At 56.4% G+C, this 17,644-nt stretch overlaps 1 protein-coding gene across 1 annotated transcript in view; it reads left to right on the top strand.

Moving 5' to 3' along the window:
* Positions 1 to 17,644, top strand: part of Unc13a (unc-13 homolog A) — a 49,816-nt gene that overhangs the window by 2,218 nt on the left and 29,954 nt on the right. The window contains exons 2-14 of the mRNA XM_035451458.1: positions 4,423 to 4,522; positions 6,212 to 6,329; positions 7,094 to 7,217; positions 7,426 to 7,499; positions 7,948 to 8,002; positions 9,291 to 9,323; positions 10,505 to 10,712; positions 13,159 to 13,668; positions 13,825 to 13,918; positions 15,136 to 15,182; positions 15,659 to 15,737; positions 16,163 to 16,234; positions 16,338 to 16,557. Coding sequence (XP_035307349.1) covers positions 4,423 to 4,522; positions 6,212 to 6,329; positions 7,094 to 7,217; positions 7,426 to 7,499; positions 7,948 to 8,002; positions 9,291 to 9,323; positions 10,505 to 10,712; positions 13,159 to 13,668; positions 13,825 to 13,918; positions 15,136 to 15,182; positions 15,659 to 15,737; positions 16,163 to 16,234; positions 16,338 to 16,557 — 1,734 coding nt within the window. The remainder of the gene's footprint in view (positions 1 to 4,422; positions 4,523 to 6,211; positions 6,330 to 7,093; positions 7,218 to 7,425; positions 7,500 to 7,947; positions 8,003 to 9,290; positions 9,324 to 10,504; positions 10,713 to 13,158; positions 13,669 to 13,824; positions 13,919 to 15,135; positions 15,183 to 15,658; positions 15,738 to 16,162; positions 16,235 to 16,337; positions 16,558 to 17,644) is intronic.

The raw sequence follows: 17,644 nt of genomic DNA, 5'->3' as shown, positions 1-17,644 counted from the left end.
TGGAACTTGCTCTTGTAGACCAGGCTGGTCTCCAACTTACAGAGATCGACCTGCCTCTGTCTCCCAGAGTGCTGGGATTAAAGCACCACCGGGCTTCAAAGGCCTGATTTTCATCCCCAGTACCACATAAACCAGACCAGGTGGCACGAGCCTATCATCCCAGCAATTGGGAGGCAGAGGCAGGGGATCTATAGTAATGAGTCTGAGGCCAGCCTGGGCTACAAGAGCCCTGACACACACACACACACACACACACACACACACACACACACACACAAGAATAAAATATAGGCAGGAAGGTCCCCTCCTATCTCAACACAGGCACATACTTGGCCACACCTAACCTCCCTAAGTGCACTGGTTCACAGGCAGATCTGTCATCTCACCTGATTTTGTGGAGATCAAAGGACAACTCCCGGAGTCTGCTCTCTGCTTCCATCACTGGGATCCCAGGGTCATTTTCTGCTGAGGCAACTCCCACTTTAGTTGTTGAAATAATCTCTTACTGAAACTCCAGCTCACTGACTGGCTGGTCATTGGGTCTCTAGGGCCCACTTGTACCTGCCATCCCCTTACTCTTTATCCGGGTCCTGGGGACCTGTGTTCAGGTCTTCTTGTGTGTCAGCCTCTTTACCCATGAGCTAGCTCCCTGGCTTCTGTTTTTTTCTTTAAAAATGAAAAAGATACATTTTAGCAGGGGCCTTTAGAGCACTTTGGAGGCAGAGGCTGTCAGATCTCTGTGAGTTGGAGGCCAGCCTGGTCTACAGAGTGAGTTCCAGGACATCCAGGGCTGCATACTGAAACCCTGTCTCAAAAAACAAAACAAAATACAAAACCCAATAACAAAGAAACAAAATAACGGGGAGGGGGGCATACTTAGTGGCTGAATTCCCTCTGAACTTGCCCTACCACCACTGTTTGTTAGGCTGGCTGGGATCTTACTATGGAGCAGAGGCTGTCTTTGAACTCCTGATTGTCCTGCCTTAACCTCAGGTGTGCTAGAACAAGTGTGTATCTGAAAGTTCATAGCTATTTCATGAATAAAATGAGCAGAGGAGGGTGTGTGTGTGTGTGTGTGTGTGTGTGTGTGTGTGTGTGTGTATTGGCCTTGAATCCTGAATGGTACCAGAGTCGAACTTAATCCATTCCTTATAGCAACCCCACCTCACAGATGAGGAAAACTGAGCCCCAGAGAGGTTCATCACACCAGGCAGGCGCTGAGGACGCTCTGGCTGGCTGTGAACTGGGGAGGAAGGTTGGGTCAGGGTCCTTCTGTGAGGTGCTTGACCCGGGATGGTCTGGTTCCTTCCTCCTTTGCCAGAATCCTTTGCAAAATTCTCTCCCTCGTTGCTCCGCAGCTGATACCATCCAGAAACAGGGACCTGTCCCCAGCGACAGTCCGTTCTGCCTCCCATCTCTTTCGGGTACTGTGCGGTGGAGGGGGACTGTCCTGGCTTAGTCCCTCCCCGGTTCCCAGGCTCCCTGAAATGTCTAGTGGCCTTGCTTACTAAGCGCTGTGGCCTTCCAGATGCTTTCCTAGTGGCCCGGTCCCCGACCCTGCCTAGTGAACCCGGGCAAGTCTCCCGAGGACAGTTGCCTTTAATCAGAAAACGGATCTGTGCATCCGAGGCTGCCAGCGGGAATAAAAATAGTGCGCGTGACAAGTGACCCAAGGGAGGGGCAGCTCCGCCTCTGCCCTGCCCAGCAGGGAAACTGAGGCCAGGGAGAGGCGGGGACCTGAATCCCCAGCGGCGCCTAGATGTGCGCTATAAATAGCTGGGCGGATGAGGCGCTTCCGCCGCTGACCCAGTGCGCTGCGGAGAGGTGGCGGGATGTGATGTGGCGGTGACTCGGGCGTGATGAGGGGGACACACAGACAGAACAGTCGCTCTAGCCTGCCCCACCCTCCATTCCCAGGCACTCCCTGCAGAACCCCAACCGGGGTCCCCCAGATTCCCTTTCCTTCCCCCAAACACACTTCCCTTCCCCCCAGGCACCCTCCCCCTACCCAGACATCCTCCTCCTCCCCCCAGGCACCCTCCCTCTCCCCCAGACACCCTCTCCCTCTCACAGACACCTGCTTCCAACCCCCAGACACCCTTTCCCTCTCCCAGACACCCTCTCCTCCCCCAGCACCCTCCCCCTTACCCCAGGCACCCTCTCTCACACCCTCCCCTCCCCCACTCTTCCCCTCCCCCAAGATATCTTCTCCCTCTTCCCCAGACACCCTCACCTCTCCCAGACACTCTCCCTTCCCCCAGACACTCTCCCTTCCCCCAGACACCCTCACCTCCCCCAGGTGCCTCTACTAATCCCCCAGACACCCAGACTCCTTGCAAGACACCCCAAAACCAGTCCCTAAACACTTCTGACATTTCTTTGCTCAGACTCTGTTTCCCTCCCAGAAACTGCCACAGCAGGCTCCAGACCACCCCTAACCACCTTCCCCCAGGCTCCCCTACACCATGGCTCTGCCTCTCCAATCCCTTCCCCTCTGCAGACTCCCCACCCATGTCCTGGGTCTCCCGGGTCTTAACCTAGACTGAGTCTGGTCTGGGCTGTCAGAGCCTCAGGTCTCCAGCCAGCATGGGGGTTGGGGATGGCGGGGCAATAGCCTTCATCCTCCAGCCAAGAGGCCTAAGGACAGGGGCTAAGGATCATGGAGGGATAGGGGAACCTGACAGAGGGCTGGGGGGGAAGAGGAGGAGGAGGAGGAGGAGGAGGAGAAGGGGGAGGAGAGAGGATGAAGTAGGAGGTGAGGGAGCAGGAGAGACTTCAGCAAACTAAGGAGAAAGTAAGCTGAGGATGAGAGCTCAGAGAGCTCTCCCTCACACAGCAGGTGTGTGTGTGTGTGTGTGTGGACGCAGCCCTTCCTCACGCTGGCCTGAGTCCCTGCTCCCTTCCCCAATGTCCAGTCATTCTCCATGCTTCACAGTCCCAAGTGTGCTAGGCACAATATCAAATTTATTGGCATTTACAAACTGGGTTTTTCAGCGGGGACTTGGTGATAGCATAGGAGCTCACACACCGAGGACCTCAAGGTCTAGAATGGGGGTGTGATTTTATTTTCCAAGGAAAAAATGGTCATGTGCACAAGATTGTCTCTCATGGACTGTCCACAGTGTTATCAGGAGCCAGCCGTGGTGATGGTTTCTAGGAGCAAGGGCAGGTGGGGCCTGGGAAGACGGAGAGCCTGGCTTTCTAAGCACACTATTGTCCCTGCTTTGGGCTTGCCCAGGGACCTGTGTATTGTCCACACACACCTCAGAAGGGAAGAGAAGGGAAGGGGAGGGGAGTGGAGAGCAGGGCAGCTGGGGAGCAAAAGAGACAGAGGGGGGAAGGGTTGTCTGACCATGGGCCCTGCCTCTGCCAGGGTTTGGAGTATTTAGCATCAAGCTCAAGGTAGCAACTAAGTCAGGGCCTCTGACACTGCAGATCAGGGGGTGTCTGGGAACCCCAAATGTCCATGTCACCCTGGAAGGCCTCTGAGCAGAGGCATCCTGTCACCTCCCCAGTTACAGCTTCCTTGGAGGTGGAGTGAAGGGACCACAGGGACTGGGGGAAGGGGAGGGTTGTGCCCATGGGCCAGACACTTTCTGCTCGGGTCTATCTGATGGCCTTTTCCCTCTCCCTCCTCCTCCCCCTCCTTCTCTCCCTTCTCTTCCCCCTCCCCCTCTTTCTCTTCTCCCTCCTCTCTGCCTCTGGCACCTCTTTTTAATTCTCCCCTCCATCTCTCTCCCCTATGTCTCACTTTCTTGCCTTCTATCTCTCTATCTCTGCCTTCATCTCTGCATGTCTGGATCTCTCCCTCTCCTCCCCACACCTTGCTACTTGCTCCTGTCTCTTCACAGTCAAAAAAGCCAAGTTTGACGGTGCCCAAGGTAAGTGTCTGTCCTGGCTGTCCTGCACTGTCCCCATCACTGTCATCCTGTCTGTTCTTGTCTGGTGTCCTGGGCCCGAGGGACTTCTGCACCTGTTGCCATGCAGAGGGCAGGTTCATCTCAAGTGTAAGCTTTGTCCCCAATCAGGCCAGAGATCCTCCTGGGGAGGGACCCAGGGCCAGGGGGTGTCCGGGATACAAGTGGAACCCAAGGCCTGGACATCACCCACCCCAAACTCCAGCTCTAGCTGTCTATTCCTTTATATTTTAAGACAGGGTCTCACTAATAGCTTGGAACTCATTCTGTGGCTGAGGCTGCCCTTGAACTGGCCAGCCTCCAGCATGGATTGTCAGTCCCTCCTGGGGCCTCAGTCTCCCCAGCTGAAAACCAAACTCCTTAGACGTGGCCTCCATTTTTCCCGTGTAAGAATGGATGGTAACTGGCAGTTCTGGGACCGGGGTTGCTGGTCCGCCATTGGGGTTGAGGTGAGCACACGGACCTGAGAGGGGACAGCCGGCCATTGCCCCACTCTCCGCTGCAGAGAAGTTCAACACATACGTGACCCTGAAGGTGCAGAACGTGAAGAGCACCACCATTGCTGTGCGAGGCAGTCAGCCCAGCTGGGAGCAGGACTTCATGTTGTGAGTGTGAAGCCCCGCCCTCCACGACCACGCCCACCATAAGCCCCGCCCAAAACAGACAAGCTACAGCAGGAAGCCCCGCCCACAACAAGCCCACCCGCTGGAAAGTCCCTCCCACCCCAATCCCTCAGCGGCAGGTCCCGCCTACAAGCACGCCCACCTCGACAGGACCCCTGCAAGCATCTCAGGGAAGAACTCCCCCATAGCCCCGCCCCCAGCCTGGGGTCCCGCGGGCTGCCACAAACAGGCCCCATTCACAGCTGACTGTCCCACCGCAGCCCTGCCCGCCGCAGGCTGCACCCACACCCCACCCACAAAGCCCCGCCCACCCACAATAATCCCGCCCACCCAGACCCTGCGCACCACAGGCCATTTCAGACGCAACCCACGGTCTCGCCCACAGCACCCGCTGGAGGGGCCCCAGCCCCACCCCCATAGACCACACCTCCAGGTCAGGTCCAAACAAACCCCACCCCAACAAGCCCCTCCCCAGGCCTCACCGAGACCCTACCCCCCCAACCCGCTGCCCTCTGGAGCCCCTCCCCAAGCAGGCGCCCCCAACACCGCTGGTCCAGCCCCCCACCCAGTGTGGTCACACGCCAGGCCCAGACGCCTCTTTCAGCATGAAGCCACGCCCTGGCACGCCCACCTCACTACTCCGCTCCCACCTGAGGGAGCCTGTCCTCAGCCAGGCCCGCCCACCCGCTCTCGTGCCACATCCGCCACATTTTCACGCCCCTCCGCCCTCCCTTGTCCCGCCCCCTCCGCCCTTCCCTTTACCCCACTAGCCCTCAGCCTGCTCCCCTCCAGGTAGCAGGAAAGCCTCCTCAGGGCCATTTAAACAAAACTCACTGCTCTCCAAGGCCCCCGGGGCTCCTTTGACTTTGCAGACAACCCCCACCCTCCACCCCCACCTCCACCCCCCACCCCCCCACCCCCTCTGGGACCCCTTCCCGATCCCCTGCCAGGTGCTGCCTCCTGGCCCTTCTCTCCCCGCTTTACCTCCAGGGTTAGTCGCTGCAGCCATTGTTCAGCAAATACTTGCCACCTAATACCTGTACCCTCCCTTCAAGCCCGAGCCAGGCAGGCTCTCAGGTACCCAGGCTGGCGATCCTCCTGCCTCAGCGTCCTGAGGGGTGACTTTACAGGTGTACACCAACACACCTGTTCCTTGCCCATCTGTTCTGATGAGTTTTTATTGTTTTAAATCGACTGTGTCCGTCTCCCTGAGGAGGTCGCTGCGGTGAGTTCCATTTTATGATGAGGAAAAGGAGGATCAGAAAAGTCACTCCGCCCAGGGTTGGCCAGTGTGTGGGCTCAGGCATGGCCAACCCCAAGTTGCACCATGAGAGGACTCCGGCCAGGAGCCGCCATGGAGGTGTGTCCATCTTTTGCACAGTGTTGGCAGGGCCTCATGACCCCAGGAAGGGCCAGAAAGACAGAGGGTATCCCCATTTCTTTCCTGCCGGTGCAGCTCTGGCTGCCTGTGATAGTTCGAGCTACATGCTCCTTCCCGGAGCCTCAGTTTCCCTCCGTAGAATGAAACCAATGTGTTACCTTTCTTGGCACTTGGGCTCCTCCAGGCCCAGCTTCGATTGCGGTGCTGTGTGTCTTCAGGCCAGTTCCCTGACTTCTGAGTTTCCCTTCTGCCCTTCCCACTACCCCTCCGTCCCCATCTCCTGTGCACAGTGAGATCAACCGCCTGGATCTGGGCCTGACGGTGGAGGTGTGGAACAAAGGTCTCATCTGGGACACGATGGTGGGCACTGTGTGGATCCCGCTACGGACCATCCGTCAATCCAATGAAGTGAGTGACGGATGGGGAAGCAGAGGGGCTTGTGGTCTAAAGAGAGACTTGACTCCTTCCTGATAGTCGTAGCAAGTGTCATTGGAGGCTCCCTATTGCATCTGCATCCCAGTCAGGGATTTAGTCTCAGTTAAGCATCCAAACTGCTTTTTCCTGGCCTTAATGGTCTGGGAAGTCTGTGTCCAGTTTTGTGTCCCTGGACTGTGGGCTCTTCAGGAGCTAGGCTAGTGACCGGGGACCTCCTGCACCACCCAAGGTATCGGCACCACCCAAGGTAGACCTGCATTGACAAGACACCAGGATATATTTGTTTTTGTTTTTAATCAGTCAATAAATAAGTGAATGAAGGGAGAGTAAATACAGCTTCCTGAAAGCCAGAACCAGATCTCCTCAGAGGCCCACAGGGGTGAGGGTATCCTGGCCACCTGGGAAGCAGAAGGTGTTCTTCATGAAGACTGTCATCGTATGAGCAATAAAGAAACTGAGGGTCAGAGTGGACCCCAGTTGCTCACAGTGCTCATGTACCAGAACAGTGTGTGTGTGTGTGTGTGTGTGTGTGTGTGTGTGTGTGTGTGTGTGTGTCTCATTTCCTCAGGTAGTTTCCTGAGGGTGGCCAGGAGCCTGAACTGCAAAGTCCCTCACCTGTGAAGTAGTGGGGGTCGGGATGAGAAGGTCCCCTCGAGAGAGGCCAGTGTGCAGTCAGTGTTCGGATTGTCCCGTCCCTGGGGGCTCTGACCCTGGTCCCATGCCTTTGCCAATGACAGGAGGGTCCAGGAGAGTGGCTGACGCTGGACTCTCAGGCCATCATGGCAGACAGCGAGATCTGTGGGACCAAGGACCCCACTTTCCACCGTATCCTCCTGGACGCGCATTTTGAGCTGCCCTTGGGTGAGTCCTAGGGCATCGCATGACCCGAGATCACAGCATCCATTCATGGGGACTGAGATGATAGAGGCCACGGCCTTCAGGGTCTTCCCAACCTGTCCTGGATCCTTTCCTGGGGTTCCCCAGGCTGCTCCCCACACCATCCAGCCAGGGTCTGAGGGAAGGAGGCCAGGTGTCCCTGGTGTCCAGGACATGGTGGTTTTGCTCTCAGACATCCCTGAGGAGGAGGCTCGATACTGGGCCAAGAAGCTGGAGCAGCTGAATGCCATGCGTGACCAGGACGAGGTGTGTGCCCCATGCCCCAGCAGCATCTGTTCCCTGCTCTGCTTGCCTTTCCCTGGAGCTGGCCTCCTGGTGGTCCAGAACCCAGCGCATTGGGGGCATGTGAGGTTCGGTGTCCAACATGGGAAGTCTGGCCACCTCAACCTCTCCAGGGACATTCTGGAATGCCTCATTTTCCCTGCCAGTCCGTGCTGGCCGTCCGAACTATCCTCTGTGCTCAGAGTGCCCCAGTCCACAGCAGAGACCCATTCAGTGTTCTGGGTGGGTGGGTGGGAGGGAGAGAGAGGGGGCATGGCAGAGGGCTGACGGGCCACTGCCTGCTCCTCCTTAGCCGCCTTCTCTGTCCCTTCTGTCTCTCTGCCTCCCCACCCTGCTCTAAGTCTGGTGTAAATGGGCTTGTGGGGGTAAGTCTGTGTCCCTGCTGTCCTCTGACACACTGTCCTCTCCCCAGTACTCCTTCCAGGACCAGCCGGACAAGCCACTCCCTGTGCCCACCAGCCAGTGCTGTGAGTGCCTCTCTCCCATGACATGACAGCCACCATCCTGTCTAGAGGGTTGCACCTTGGGGCCAGGCCAAGGGCACACGGCAGACGGCACAACAGCGGCTGCCTGGCTGCCTCAATGGCCTGAGAAAGTGATAGCCAGGGCCAAGCCACACATGGAGTTCCAGGTCTGAGGGACCCCACCACATCTGCTTTCACTGTCTTAGGGGTGCTGCAACTTCTGTGTAGCCCAGCCTGACCTGAACTCCTGGGCTCTGGCCATCGTCCTGCCTCAGCTTTCTGAGCAGCTGGATGAGGTGTGAGCTGGGCTGCACTGTGCCTCTTATTCAGAGTGGCTCCTCCCTCTGGTGGTAGTTTGATTCTGCCCAGAGCTAGAGTCCCTCGGACACCCATGCGCTGAGGTGTCCCTTCCTCCTGAGTTCTCAGCAGTCACAGGCCCCAGCACACTGCTCCCTGCTCAACCTGTGTGGCCCCACATAATCTACTAGCCGCCTGCTCCATCTGCGCCCCTCCCAATCCTCAGTGTCCCCCCCACTTCCCTAAGTGCCCAGGACAGTGGGAATGGGGCTGCAGGAGGCGTGGAGAACCCCTAGACCAGCAAACTGAGGACAGCACAGGGTTCAAACTGGGGCGTGATCACCACTGTCCAGCGCCAACCCCCGAGTGCCCCTGGGGCAACAGGCAGCTGAGGGGGTGGCCTTGTGACCTCACAGTCTTTTATGAGATGTGGCCTGCTGGGGATGGAGAACATGGTTGTGTCTCTGGCCTTGCCAATGGGAGGCTATGTGGCTTCAAGCTGCTCACTCACTTTCTCCGAGCCAAAAAGAGTAAATATGACAAGATTTATGTGGAGTTGGTGTTCCCAAGGGAGAAAATGGACAGAAAGCAGAATGAGCTTTCTGGGGCTGGGGAAATGACTCACTCAGCAGGTAAAGGGTTTGTTACAAAGCACAGGACCCGAGTTCAAATACCCAATATCCCATCAAAGCTGGGCACGGTGCTGGCCATATGGAGGCAGGAGGACCCCTGGAGCTCAGTGACTTGCCTGGTCCAGCCTGGTTGGGGAGCCCAAGAGCTGGTGAAAGACCCCATCCCACACCCTCAGGCCAGGGCAGGGGCACTGTATTTTGAAAATTCCCATGCTGGAAACGATGTGAAGGCCATGAGGAGGCACTGAGCTGGGATGACAGCCCGGAGCCAAGGGCAGCTTGCCCCACCCCACCCCGAGGTGGCAGAGCGGGACGCTGGGATGAGGGGCATGGCTCTAGCTCCTCTGTTTGTTCTCTCATAGGCAACTGGAATTACTTTGGCTGGGGAGAGCAGAGTAAGTAACTGACTCTGGGGCCCCGTGGACCTTACTGCACCGCACAAGGCATTGTGGGGCACAGTGGGGTCAGAGGTGGGGGTGTCTAGCTGTGCATGGCCAGCAGCAGGTGTGGCCATGGCACACACTGAGCTAGGGACTTAACTGTCTGTAGCTGGACACTGGGACCCCCTCACCTGCCTCCACATGTAACCTCACCCCACATTTCCGCCTCTGTTTTCCTTATCACCCTGGAAGTGGCCCCATGTCACAAATGTGGGAGAGTGGGCCAGGTATAAACAGCAGCCTCGAAGAGATCCCATGGCTGTGTTCCCTAAGATGGAAAGCCACCCCTGCCCTCGTCCTTAACACCAGCTCAACATGTGTGAGGCCCGGGTTTCAGCACCAGATGTCCAAAGCACAAATACTTCTGGTTAAAAACTCCATCTGACAGAAGGTGTCGCTGGGTCAAGGGGAAACTAATGGAGCCCAAAGCAGATGGTTATCTCAGAGTGACTGGAAGTGGTGTGGATAGATGCAGGCAGTTCGGTCAAAAACCGTATACGAGATGGCTCAGCAGGTAAAAGGCACTTGCAGCCAAGACTAATGCCCTGAGTTTGATCTCTGGGACCCACATGTTAGAAGGTTTGAACCGGCTCCTGTAGTAGCTATCCCTCGGCCTCCACGCAGACACTGTCCTGTGTGCCCACAAAGAATAAATGTAATAATTTTATGAACAATTGGTAAACAAGCTCAGACTCCAAGATGGCTTTCCTGTCCCCCCGCCAAAAAAAGAAATCATTACTTGGAGAGCTGAGGATATCGAACTGGGTCAAAGAATGTCCCGTTAACCAAAGACAAAAACCAGATAACTGGGTGGAGGAAATGGTTGGCTGAGTGCAGCACACTGTCCTGAGTGTCGGGAACATTTGTCCGCTAGAGGGCAACCTACACTAAGAAGTGAGCCTGAGGTATCCATGCCCAGGCTGTTTGAGGAGCCCCTTCTGTTGTTCAGGCCTTAACCAGACTATGCTGACTCCAGGGCCCCATCCTCCCAAATGACACAGTGGGGTCCCCGTGTCCTCCCAGATGGCACAGTTGGGGCACTGTCCTCCGAACTCTGCAGCCCTCACACGGGTTGGGGTGCGGTGAGGACGAAGGTTGGTTTAGCCCCACTGTGTGCGCGGTGCTCTCTCCCGCAGATGAGGATCCGGACAGTGCGGTGGATGACCGGGACAGCGACTATCGGAGCGAGACGAGCAACAGCATCCCGCCGCCCTACTACACCACGTCACAGCCCAATGCCTCTGTGCACCAGTACTCCGTGCGGCCGCCGCCTCTAGGGTCCCGGGAGTCCTACAGTGACTCCATGCACAGCTATGAGGAGTTCTCAGAGCCGCAGGCACTCAGGTGGCTGTGGGGCCGGGGAGCACCAGGGTCCTGCCTGGGGCAAGTTGGGTCCATCTCACAGAACGTTTTTATTTATATTTAGTTCTTTGTGTGTGTGTGTGTGTGTGTGTGTGTGTGTGTGTGTGTGTGTGTGTAGGGAGTGTGTGTAGGGAGTGTCAGTCAGCAATTTGTGCGCTCTGTCTCGCTCCTTTGTGGGTCCTGGGCATTGAACTCAGGTCACCAGGCTTGGTGGCAAGCACCTGTACCCACTGATCCATCTCGCTGGTCCTTGGAGCTTTCTTTAGCACTGGAGCCTTTTGTTTAATGCAGCGGAATCAGGAGTTCACAGCTATTCTAGTTACATTGGGAGTTGGAGGCTAGCCTGGGCTACATGAAACCCTGGTTCAAAAAAAAAAAAAGAAAAAGAAAAAGAAAAAAGAAAAAACAGTCTGGGCACTGGTGGCACACCCTTTTTTGTTTTATTTTGGTTTGGTTTGGTTTGGTTTTTCGAGACAGGGTTTCTCTGTGTAGCTTTGGAGGCTGTCCTGGCACTCGCTCTGGAGACCAGGCTGGCCTCAAACTCACAGAGATCCACCTGCCTCTGCCTCCCGAGTGCTGGGATTAAAGGCGTGAGCCACCAATGCCTGGCGGCACACACTTTTAATCCCAGCACTTGGGAGGCAGAGACCAGTCTGGGCTACACAGAGAAATCCTATCTTGAAGAACCAAGCCAAACCAAACAAGGCCTAGCTACCACTTCTCACCCTACATGCATGCCTCATTTAAAACATTCTGGCTACATGTACTCCCAGCCTTCACCTCCAAGTGCTGCCTGCAATAACAGGCATTCACCACTTCTGGTTTATACCATGCTAGGGTGGAAGCCAAGGCCTTGAGTCTGCTAAGCAGGCTTTCCACCAACCAGCTGCAAGCACCCTCTCATGTCCTACACATCTCTGGTAGAATCTTGTGAGGCTCTCTGAGAAAAGGGTGTGCGAGCCCACTGAGCTTGGCTGTAGACAGGCTACGAAGGATTAAAGGGTTTTCTAGAAGCAGGAATGGACAGGATCCACCTGTCTTCTGAGACCAGCCTGCACTCAGGCCACGTTGCCTGGCTGGTGAAGCCGTGGAAGGCATAACTGGACCGTGACTTGCTGTGGGGTTGGCGCTCAGCTGGGTCAGGGACATCGGGAGGGCTTTCTGGAGAACACAGCTGGAGTGTCCCTCAAAGGCCAAGTAAGGCTTCCGTCAGGAGACAGGGGTCCTAGCAAAGAACAGTGTTGTGTGGCTGCCAGGTGAGCAGCTCAAGCAGGAAGATCCTGGGTGACTGGAGGGAGGTGAGGAGCCAGGGGATGCGTTGGAATGGAGGTGGTGGGAAAGAAACTTGGTGCCACCAGTCTCATCACCCTTAGTGCAAGGAGAGGGAGCAAGCCTGAGGTGGTGGGTGGGTCGCCTCTCCTTCTCCGCCCCCCTGTAGTGCAGTTTGGAACCTCATCACTAGGGGGAGTGTGTGTATCACCCCTGGTTAACATCCAGGCCTGTCCAGACTCCAGCTCTTGCAAAAGAAATGTAGTCAATACTTCCAATTGACAAACAAGAGTTTAAGGGGGTTCCCCATTACAGCGGCACTCCCAGGGATGGCTAGGGAAGAGGCCCCGGCAGTATTTAAGATGAGGAGCAATAGATTTGTTGAAGATGGGTGATGGTGGCGCACGCCTTTAATCCTAGCACTCGGGAGGCAGAGGCAGGCGGATCTCTGAGTTCGAGACCAGCCTGGTCTACAAGAGCGAGATCCAGGACAGCCTCCAAAGCCACAGACAAACCCTGTCTCGAAAAAAAAATTGTTGAATGACTGAAAGAGTGCTAGAAAGCTCAGTGGTTGGCCACAGGCAGGGACAGGCTGAGTCTGCGGTGACTTAGGGCAAACATTAGGAGCTTATAATGGGAGACTGGGCATGGTCAGTGTCCAGGGCTTCAGGGAAGGGAGTGGGCACTGAGGCTGGGACTGTTGAAATGACTAAATCTGTACCAGGAGAGGAAGAATCTGTCGTTCCTAGCCAAGCCAGCGCTTCTTGGGACAGGAGCAGGCCCACATCAGGTGTTCAATTTATTCAAGCAGGTGTCTGGGTGACATGGCCTGTGTTCTCAGTGTCTTGACAAGAACGCACACACACTAGGTGCTCAATCATGATAAGCACATGTGTGGGTCATTGCCAGTCTGGGTTCCTGGAGCAGAAAAGAATGAGCCCACAGTAAGTGTTCAATCCATGAGGAGCAGATGTGTGTTCCAGCAGCAAGCACACAGTAGGCACTCAATCAATGCTGATCACAGGCTTAGTGTAGGGTCCACATATCTTGAGCAGGAGTGAGCACACAGTAGGTGCTCTGGCTGTGTTGAGCACACCCTGGGTGAACGGTGTGTGTAGAGGGTTGGTGGTGTGGCCAAGGTCTAACTGCTTCTCCGCAGCCCCACAGGCAGCAGCCGCTATGCGTCCTCGGGAGAGCTGAGCCAGGGCAGTTCACAGCTGAGTGAGGACTTCGACCCGGATGAGCACAGCTTGCAGGGCTCTGAGCTGGATGATGAGAGGGACCGAGACTCCTACCACTCCTGTCACAGCTCTGTGAGCTACCACAAGGACTCACCCCACTGGGACCAGGATGAAGATCTGGAAGATGAGGAGCTGCCTGAGGAGGAGGAGGAGGAGGAAGAAGAAGAAGAGGAGGAGGAGTTGGAGGAGGAGGAGTTGGAGGAGGAGGAGGAGGTGCCTGATGACCTGGCTAGCTATGCCCAGCAGGAGGACACCACTGTAGCTGAGCCCAAAGAGTTCAAGCGCATCAGCTTCCCACCAGCCACACCTCAGAAGGATGACAAGGTCCCAGCGGTGCCGGCAGAAGCTCCCGAGGTGGCTAAGGGCATCCCCAAGCCGGCCACATCTGAAGAGATAGCGGCAGCAGAGTCCCCCAAGGTTGAAGAGAGGTATCTGGAAATCTGAGCGCAGGCCACTCACCAGGCTGGGATGCAGAGAGCTCTGTGGGCCCAGAGGGCTGCCCATTGGGGGGGGGGCAGAGTGTGAACAGGAGGCCAGGGTCCCACAGAGCCATTCTGAGTCTCTGCCTGCCTTCCCTGTTTCAGGTCTCAAGAGGATCAGGGAGGACAGGACGCCATGTCCAGGGCCAAATCTAACTGGTTGCGAGCTTTCAACAAGGTGCGGATGCAGCTACAGGAGGTGAGTGACAGACAGGTCAGCCTGTGCCACCACCTGTCCACGCTGGGCATGGAGACCATGCCCACCAAGACCTGCCATCGCCCACACACCAGCACGGCTACTCTCCACAATGTCACCCTCGCCAGCAGACCAATGGGAAGGTCACTGCCTGGACTCTCCTGGCCCTGGCCCTACTCAGAGCCTCTGGCTCTGCGCTCTCTGGCCACTGTCCCCAGCCCAGGCTCCCCCTCAGAAGCTTGGACTTTCCCAATCCGTAGTGAACAGAATTGGAGGCCGAGACAGGAGAAGCCACACCTGGGGTAAAGACAGAGGTCAGAGGAGCTGTGAGAGGTCAGAGGACAGGGTTAGAATTGGTGTTTGGCAGAGCAGTCACCCACTGGGCATGCCGAGTTCTGCTGTCTGCCTGAGCTGAAAGGTGAGCAGCTGCAGGAAGAGGTGAGAAGGTGCCATCAGAGACTTCTTAATCCTGGGCTGCAGACAGAGCCGGGTTGGTTACTATCGGGGTTACCATCCAACCTGGGCTGAAGCATCAGGAAGCAGAGTGCTTAGACCATCCAATGCCGCGGTGCAGGCATTCCAAACCGCGCTCCTTCTCCATTTTAGAAGAAAATGGAGAAATCAGAAATGTAAAAATTAGAGCTGGAGAGATGCAGAGAGCCTGGGTCTATTCCCAGCACCATGTGGAGGCTCACATCTGTCTGTAACTCCAGTTACAAGGGACCCAACACCCTCGTCTGGCCTCTGTGGACACCAGGCATACACATGGTACACACACAAATGCAGGCAAAGCATCTATACACTAAAATCCTAATAAAAATTTAAAAATTATTAGAGATTTTAGCTGGATGTCATAGCACAGGACTGCCATCCCAGCATTTGAGAGGCTGAGGCAGGAGGATTGCAGTTCAAGACCAGCCAGGGCGACTACCTGGGAAGACCCAGTCAAAAAAGCAAAAAAAAAAAAAAAAAAAAAAAAAAAAAACAGTCCAACAAGACTCTATGGGAAAATGGTGTCATGTGTTCAGGACTGACATGTTTGATCGACAGGTGCTCTGTGTCTTGCAGCCTGCTTTACAGGCTCAGACCCAGAAAGCCCAGGAGTACACAAGAGGTGTGGGACTGGCTTTCCTGACCCCTCACCCATGTGGGGTGACGGGAATACAGTTTGCCCTGGGAGTAGGGGGGCAACCATGCAGACCAGTCTGTCTGTCCTGCAGGCACGAGGAGAAGGAGAGATGTCCAAGTCCCTGTGGTTCAGAGGCGGGTGAGTAGAGCGAGCACCCTGTTTATAGGGAGAGTTTTGTTTGGTTGGTTTTGGTTTTTGAAAGACAGGGTTTCTCTGTGTAGCCCTGGCTGTCCTGAAACTCACTCTGGAGACCAGGCTGGCCTTGAACTCACAGAGATCCGCCTGCCTCTGCCTCCCAAGAGCTGGGATTAAAGGTGTGGGCCACTGCACCTGGCTGACTATTATTATTTGAATGGGGTCTCCCTGTGCTGACTAGGCCGGACTTTAGCCTCAGCCTCCTGAGATACTGGCTGTATAATCACCAGTCTATGTCAGCCTTACCCATATGAGAACCGAAGTCCAAATAATCATGCCTCCATGTTTCAGTTTGTCATTTGACAGACGGTTGAACTCTCTGCCCACGGAGAGGTCAAAGGTCCTGTCTGCCCTTCAGGCAATGGGTGTAAGGCCAGGAGCACAAGACTGGGCGCTCAATGAGCCTGTGTGTCTTGCAGCCCAGGTGGTGGCCTTATCATCATTGACAGTATGCCAGACATCAGGAAGCGGAAGCCCATTCCCCTCGTGAGCGACCTGGTGAGCAGCTCCATGCTCCCACCCTGAACGGACCGTTGTGAGCAGTGTGTGACCCGCACAACTGCCCACAGCGGCCCTGGGGCCGGGGGCTGCCCAGGTAGTCCTTGGGGCTAATGTAGCCTGATTTCCACCCCCATGCATCCCGGACCCCAGGCCATGGTGAGTGATCTTGAGCGGGGTTTCTCCCCAGACAAACCCTCAGGGGTATCTTTCCACTGTCGCCCCCTTGTGGGTCCCAAGGGTCACGGGTGGGGGAGCAGGTGTTCTCATGCTCCAAACTACCTGGATGCGCGACCCAGCTGAGAGTTTTGCTTGACCCGCCTTTGGGGTGTGGGAAGTTTACCTCCCAGGATTCCTTCTGGAACTCCCCCCTGCCCCCGCACCCCTCCCGCACTCACACTCTGGTGACCACCTTCCTGCCACAGTCACTCGTGCAGTCGCGGAAGGCGGGCATCACCTCGGCCTTGGCCTCCAGCACGTTGAACAACGAGGAGCTGGTGAGTGGGGGCTCTGGAGGTCCCCGTGGTGACGGAGGGAGGCGCAGGGCGTGGGGCGGGGTGCCTGGGACGCCCCAGCCCACGCGGCCCTCCGCCCCCACAGAAAAACCACGTTTACAAGAAGACCCTGCAAGCCTTAATCTACCCCATCTCCTGCACCACACCCCACAACTTCGAGGTGTGGACAGCCACCACGCCCACCTACTGCTACGAGTGCGAGGGGCTGCTGTGGGGCATCGCGCGGCAGGGCATGCGCTGCACCGAGTGTGGCGTCAAGTGCCACGAGAAGTGCCAGGACCTGCTCAACGCCGACTGCCTGCAGCGTAGGGGCGGGGCCACCGAGCGGGCGGGCGGGGCCGGGGAGAGGGAAGGGCCAGGCTGCTTGCTCCCTCTGGTGTGAGTCAGAGACAGGGCGGTGGGCGTGGTTTGGTGGGCGTGGTTTAGGGGAGGGGAGGGGCTCCGCGGGTTTATATGAAGAGATTCTCAACCTGTAGATTGCGACCCCTTGGGGGGATCCGATGTCAGATATCCTGCAAAAACCACACACACACACACACACACACACACACACACACACACACACACACACACAATCAAAAACAGGCTGGGCGTTGGTGGCGCTCGTCTTTAATCCCAGCACTCGGGAGGCAGAGTCAGGAGGATCTCTGTGAGTTCAAGATCAGCCTGGTCTATAAAGTGAGTTCCAGAACAGCCAGGGCTACACAGAGAAACCGTGTCTCAACAAACAAACAAAAAACAGATATCTGCATATCAGACATTTGGATTCTGACTCATAATAGTAGCAAAATTACAGTTATTGAGTAGCAACAAAATAATTTTATGGTTGGAGGCCACCATAACAGGAGGAACTGTATTAAAGGGTCGTTCGGAAGGCTGAGCACCGCTGGTCGCTCTGGAACAGGAGGGGGTTTAGGGCTGAGGGAGTGGCGAGGAGCTGAGGCGGTGGAGGTGCTGCTCTGTGCAGGGGCCTCCGGGTGCCCTGCTACTGTCTTAGAGGTGCGGGCCGGAGGGGGTCAAAGTGTGCATCCAACAGGCAGGGCTTTGAAGAGCAGGATGCCCGCCCGCCTGAGAGGAATGTGCGCGATGAGAAAGTGACAGGAGAGGAAGGGGGGAGGGGGAGGCGCGGGTGGGCGTGGCCTCCTGCAGGGTGTGGCTTGGAGGGGTGCTTCTTAGGGCTGTGCCCTCAGTTGGCCTCAGACACTAGGTGGGGAGAGACACTGTGAGGCCAGGGCCCAGGACTCAGTGGGCCGCAAGTGCAGAGTGTGCCACATAGGGTGGTGCCTTGGGTGGGGCCCAAAGCGGGGGAAGAATCTGGGTGGCCAAGGCTCCTGGGACGGCAGGAGACTCGGACAGCCTGGGGTGGACACCAGGGCCAGGTGCGTCTGGTCT

Source organism: Cricetulus griseus, assembly GCF_003668045.3.
Source record: "Cricetulus griseus strain 17A/GY chromosome 1 unlocalized genomic scaffold, alternate assembly CriGri-PICRH-1.0 chr1_0, whole genome shotgun sequence".
In the NCBI taxonomy this organism is placed as follows: Eukaryota; Metazoa; Chordata; class Mammalia; order Rodentia; family Cricetidae; genus Cricetulus; species Cricetulus griseus.
This window is presented reverse-complemented; position numbering and strand designations above follow the sequence as displayed.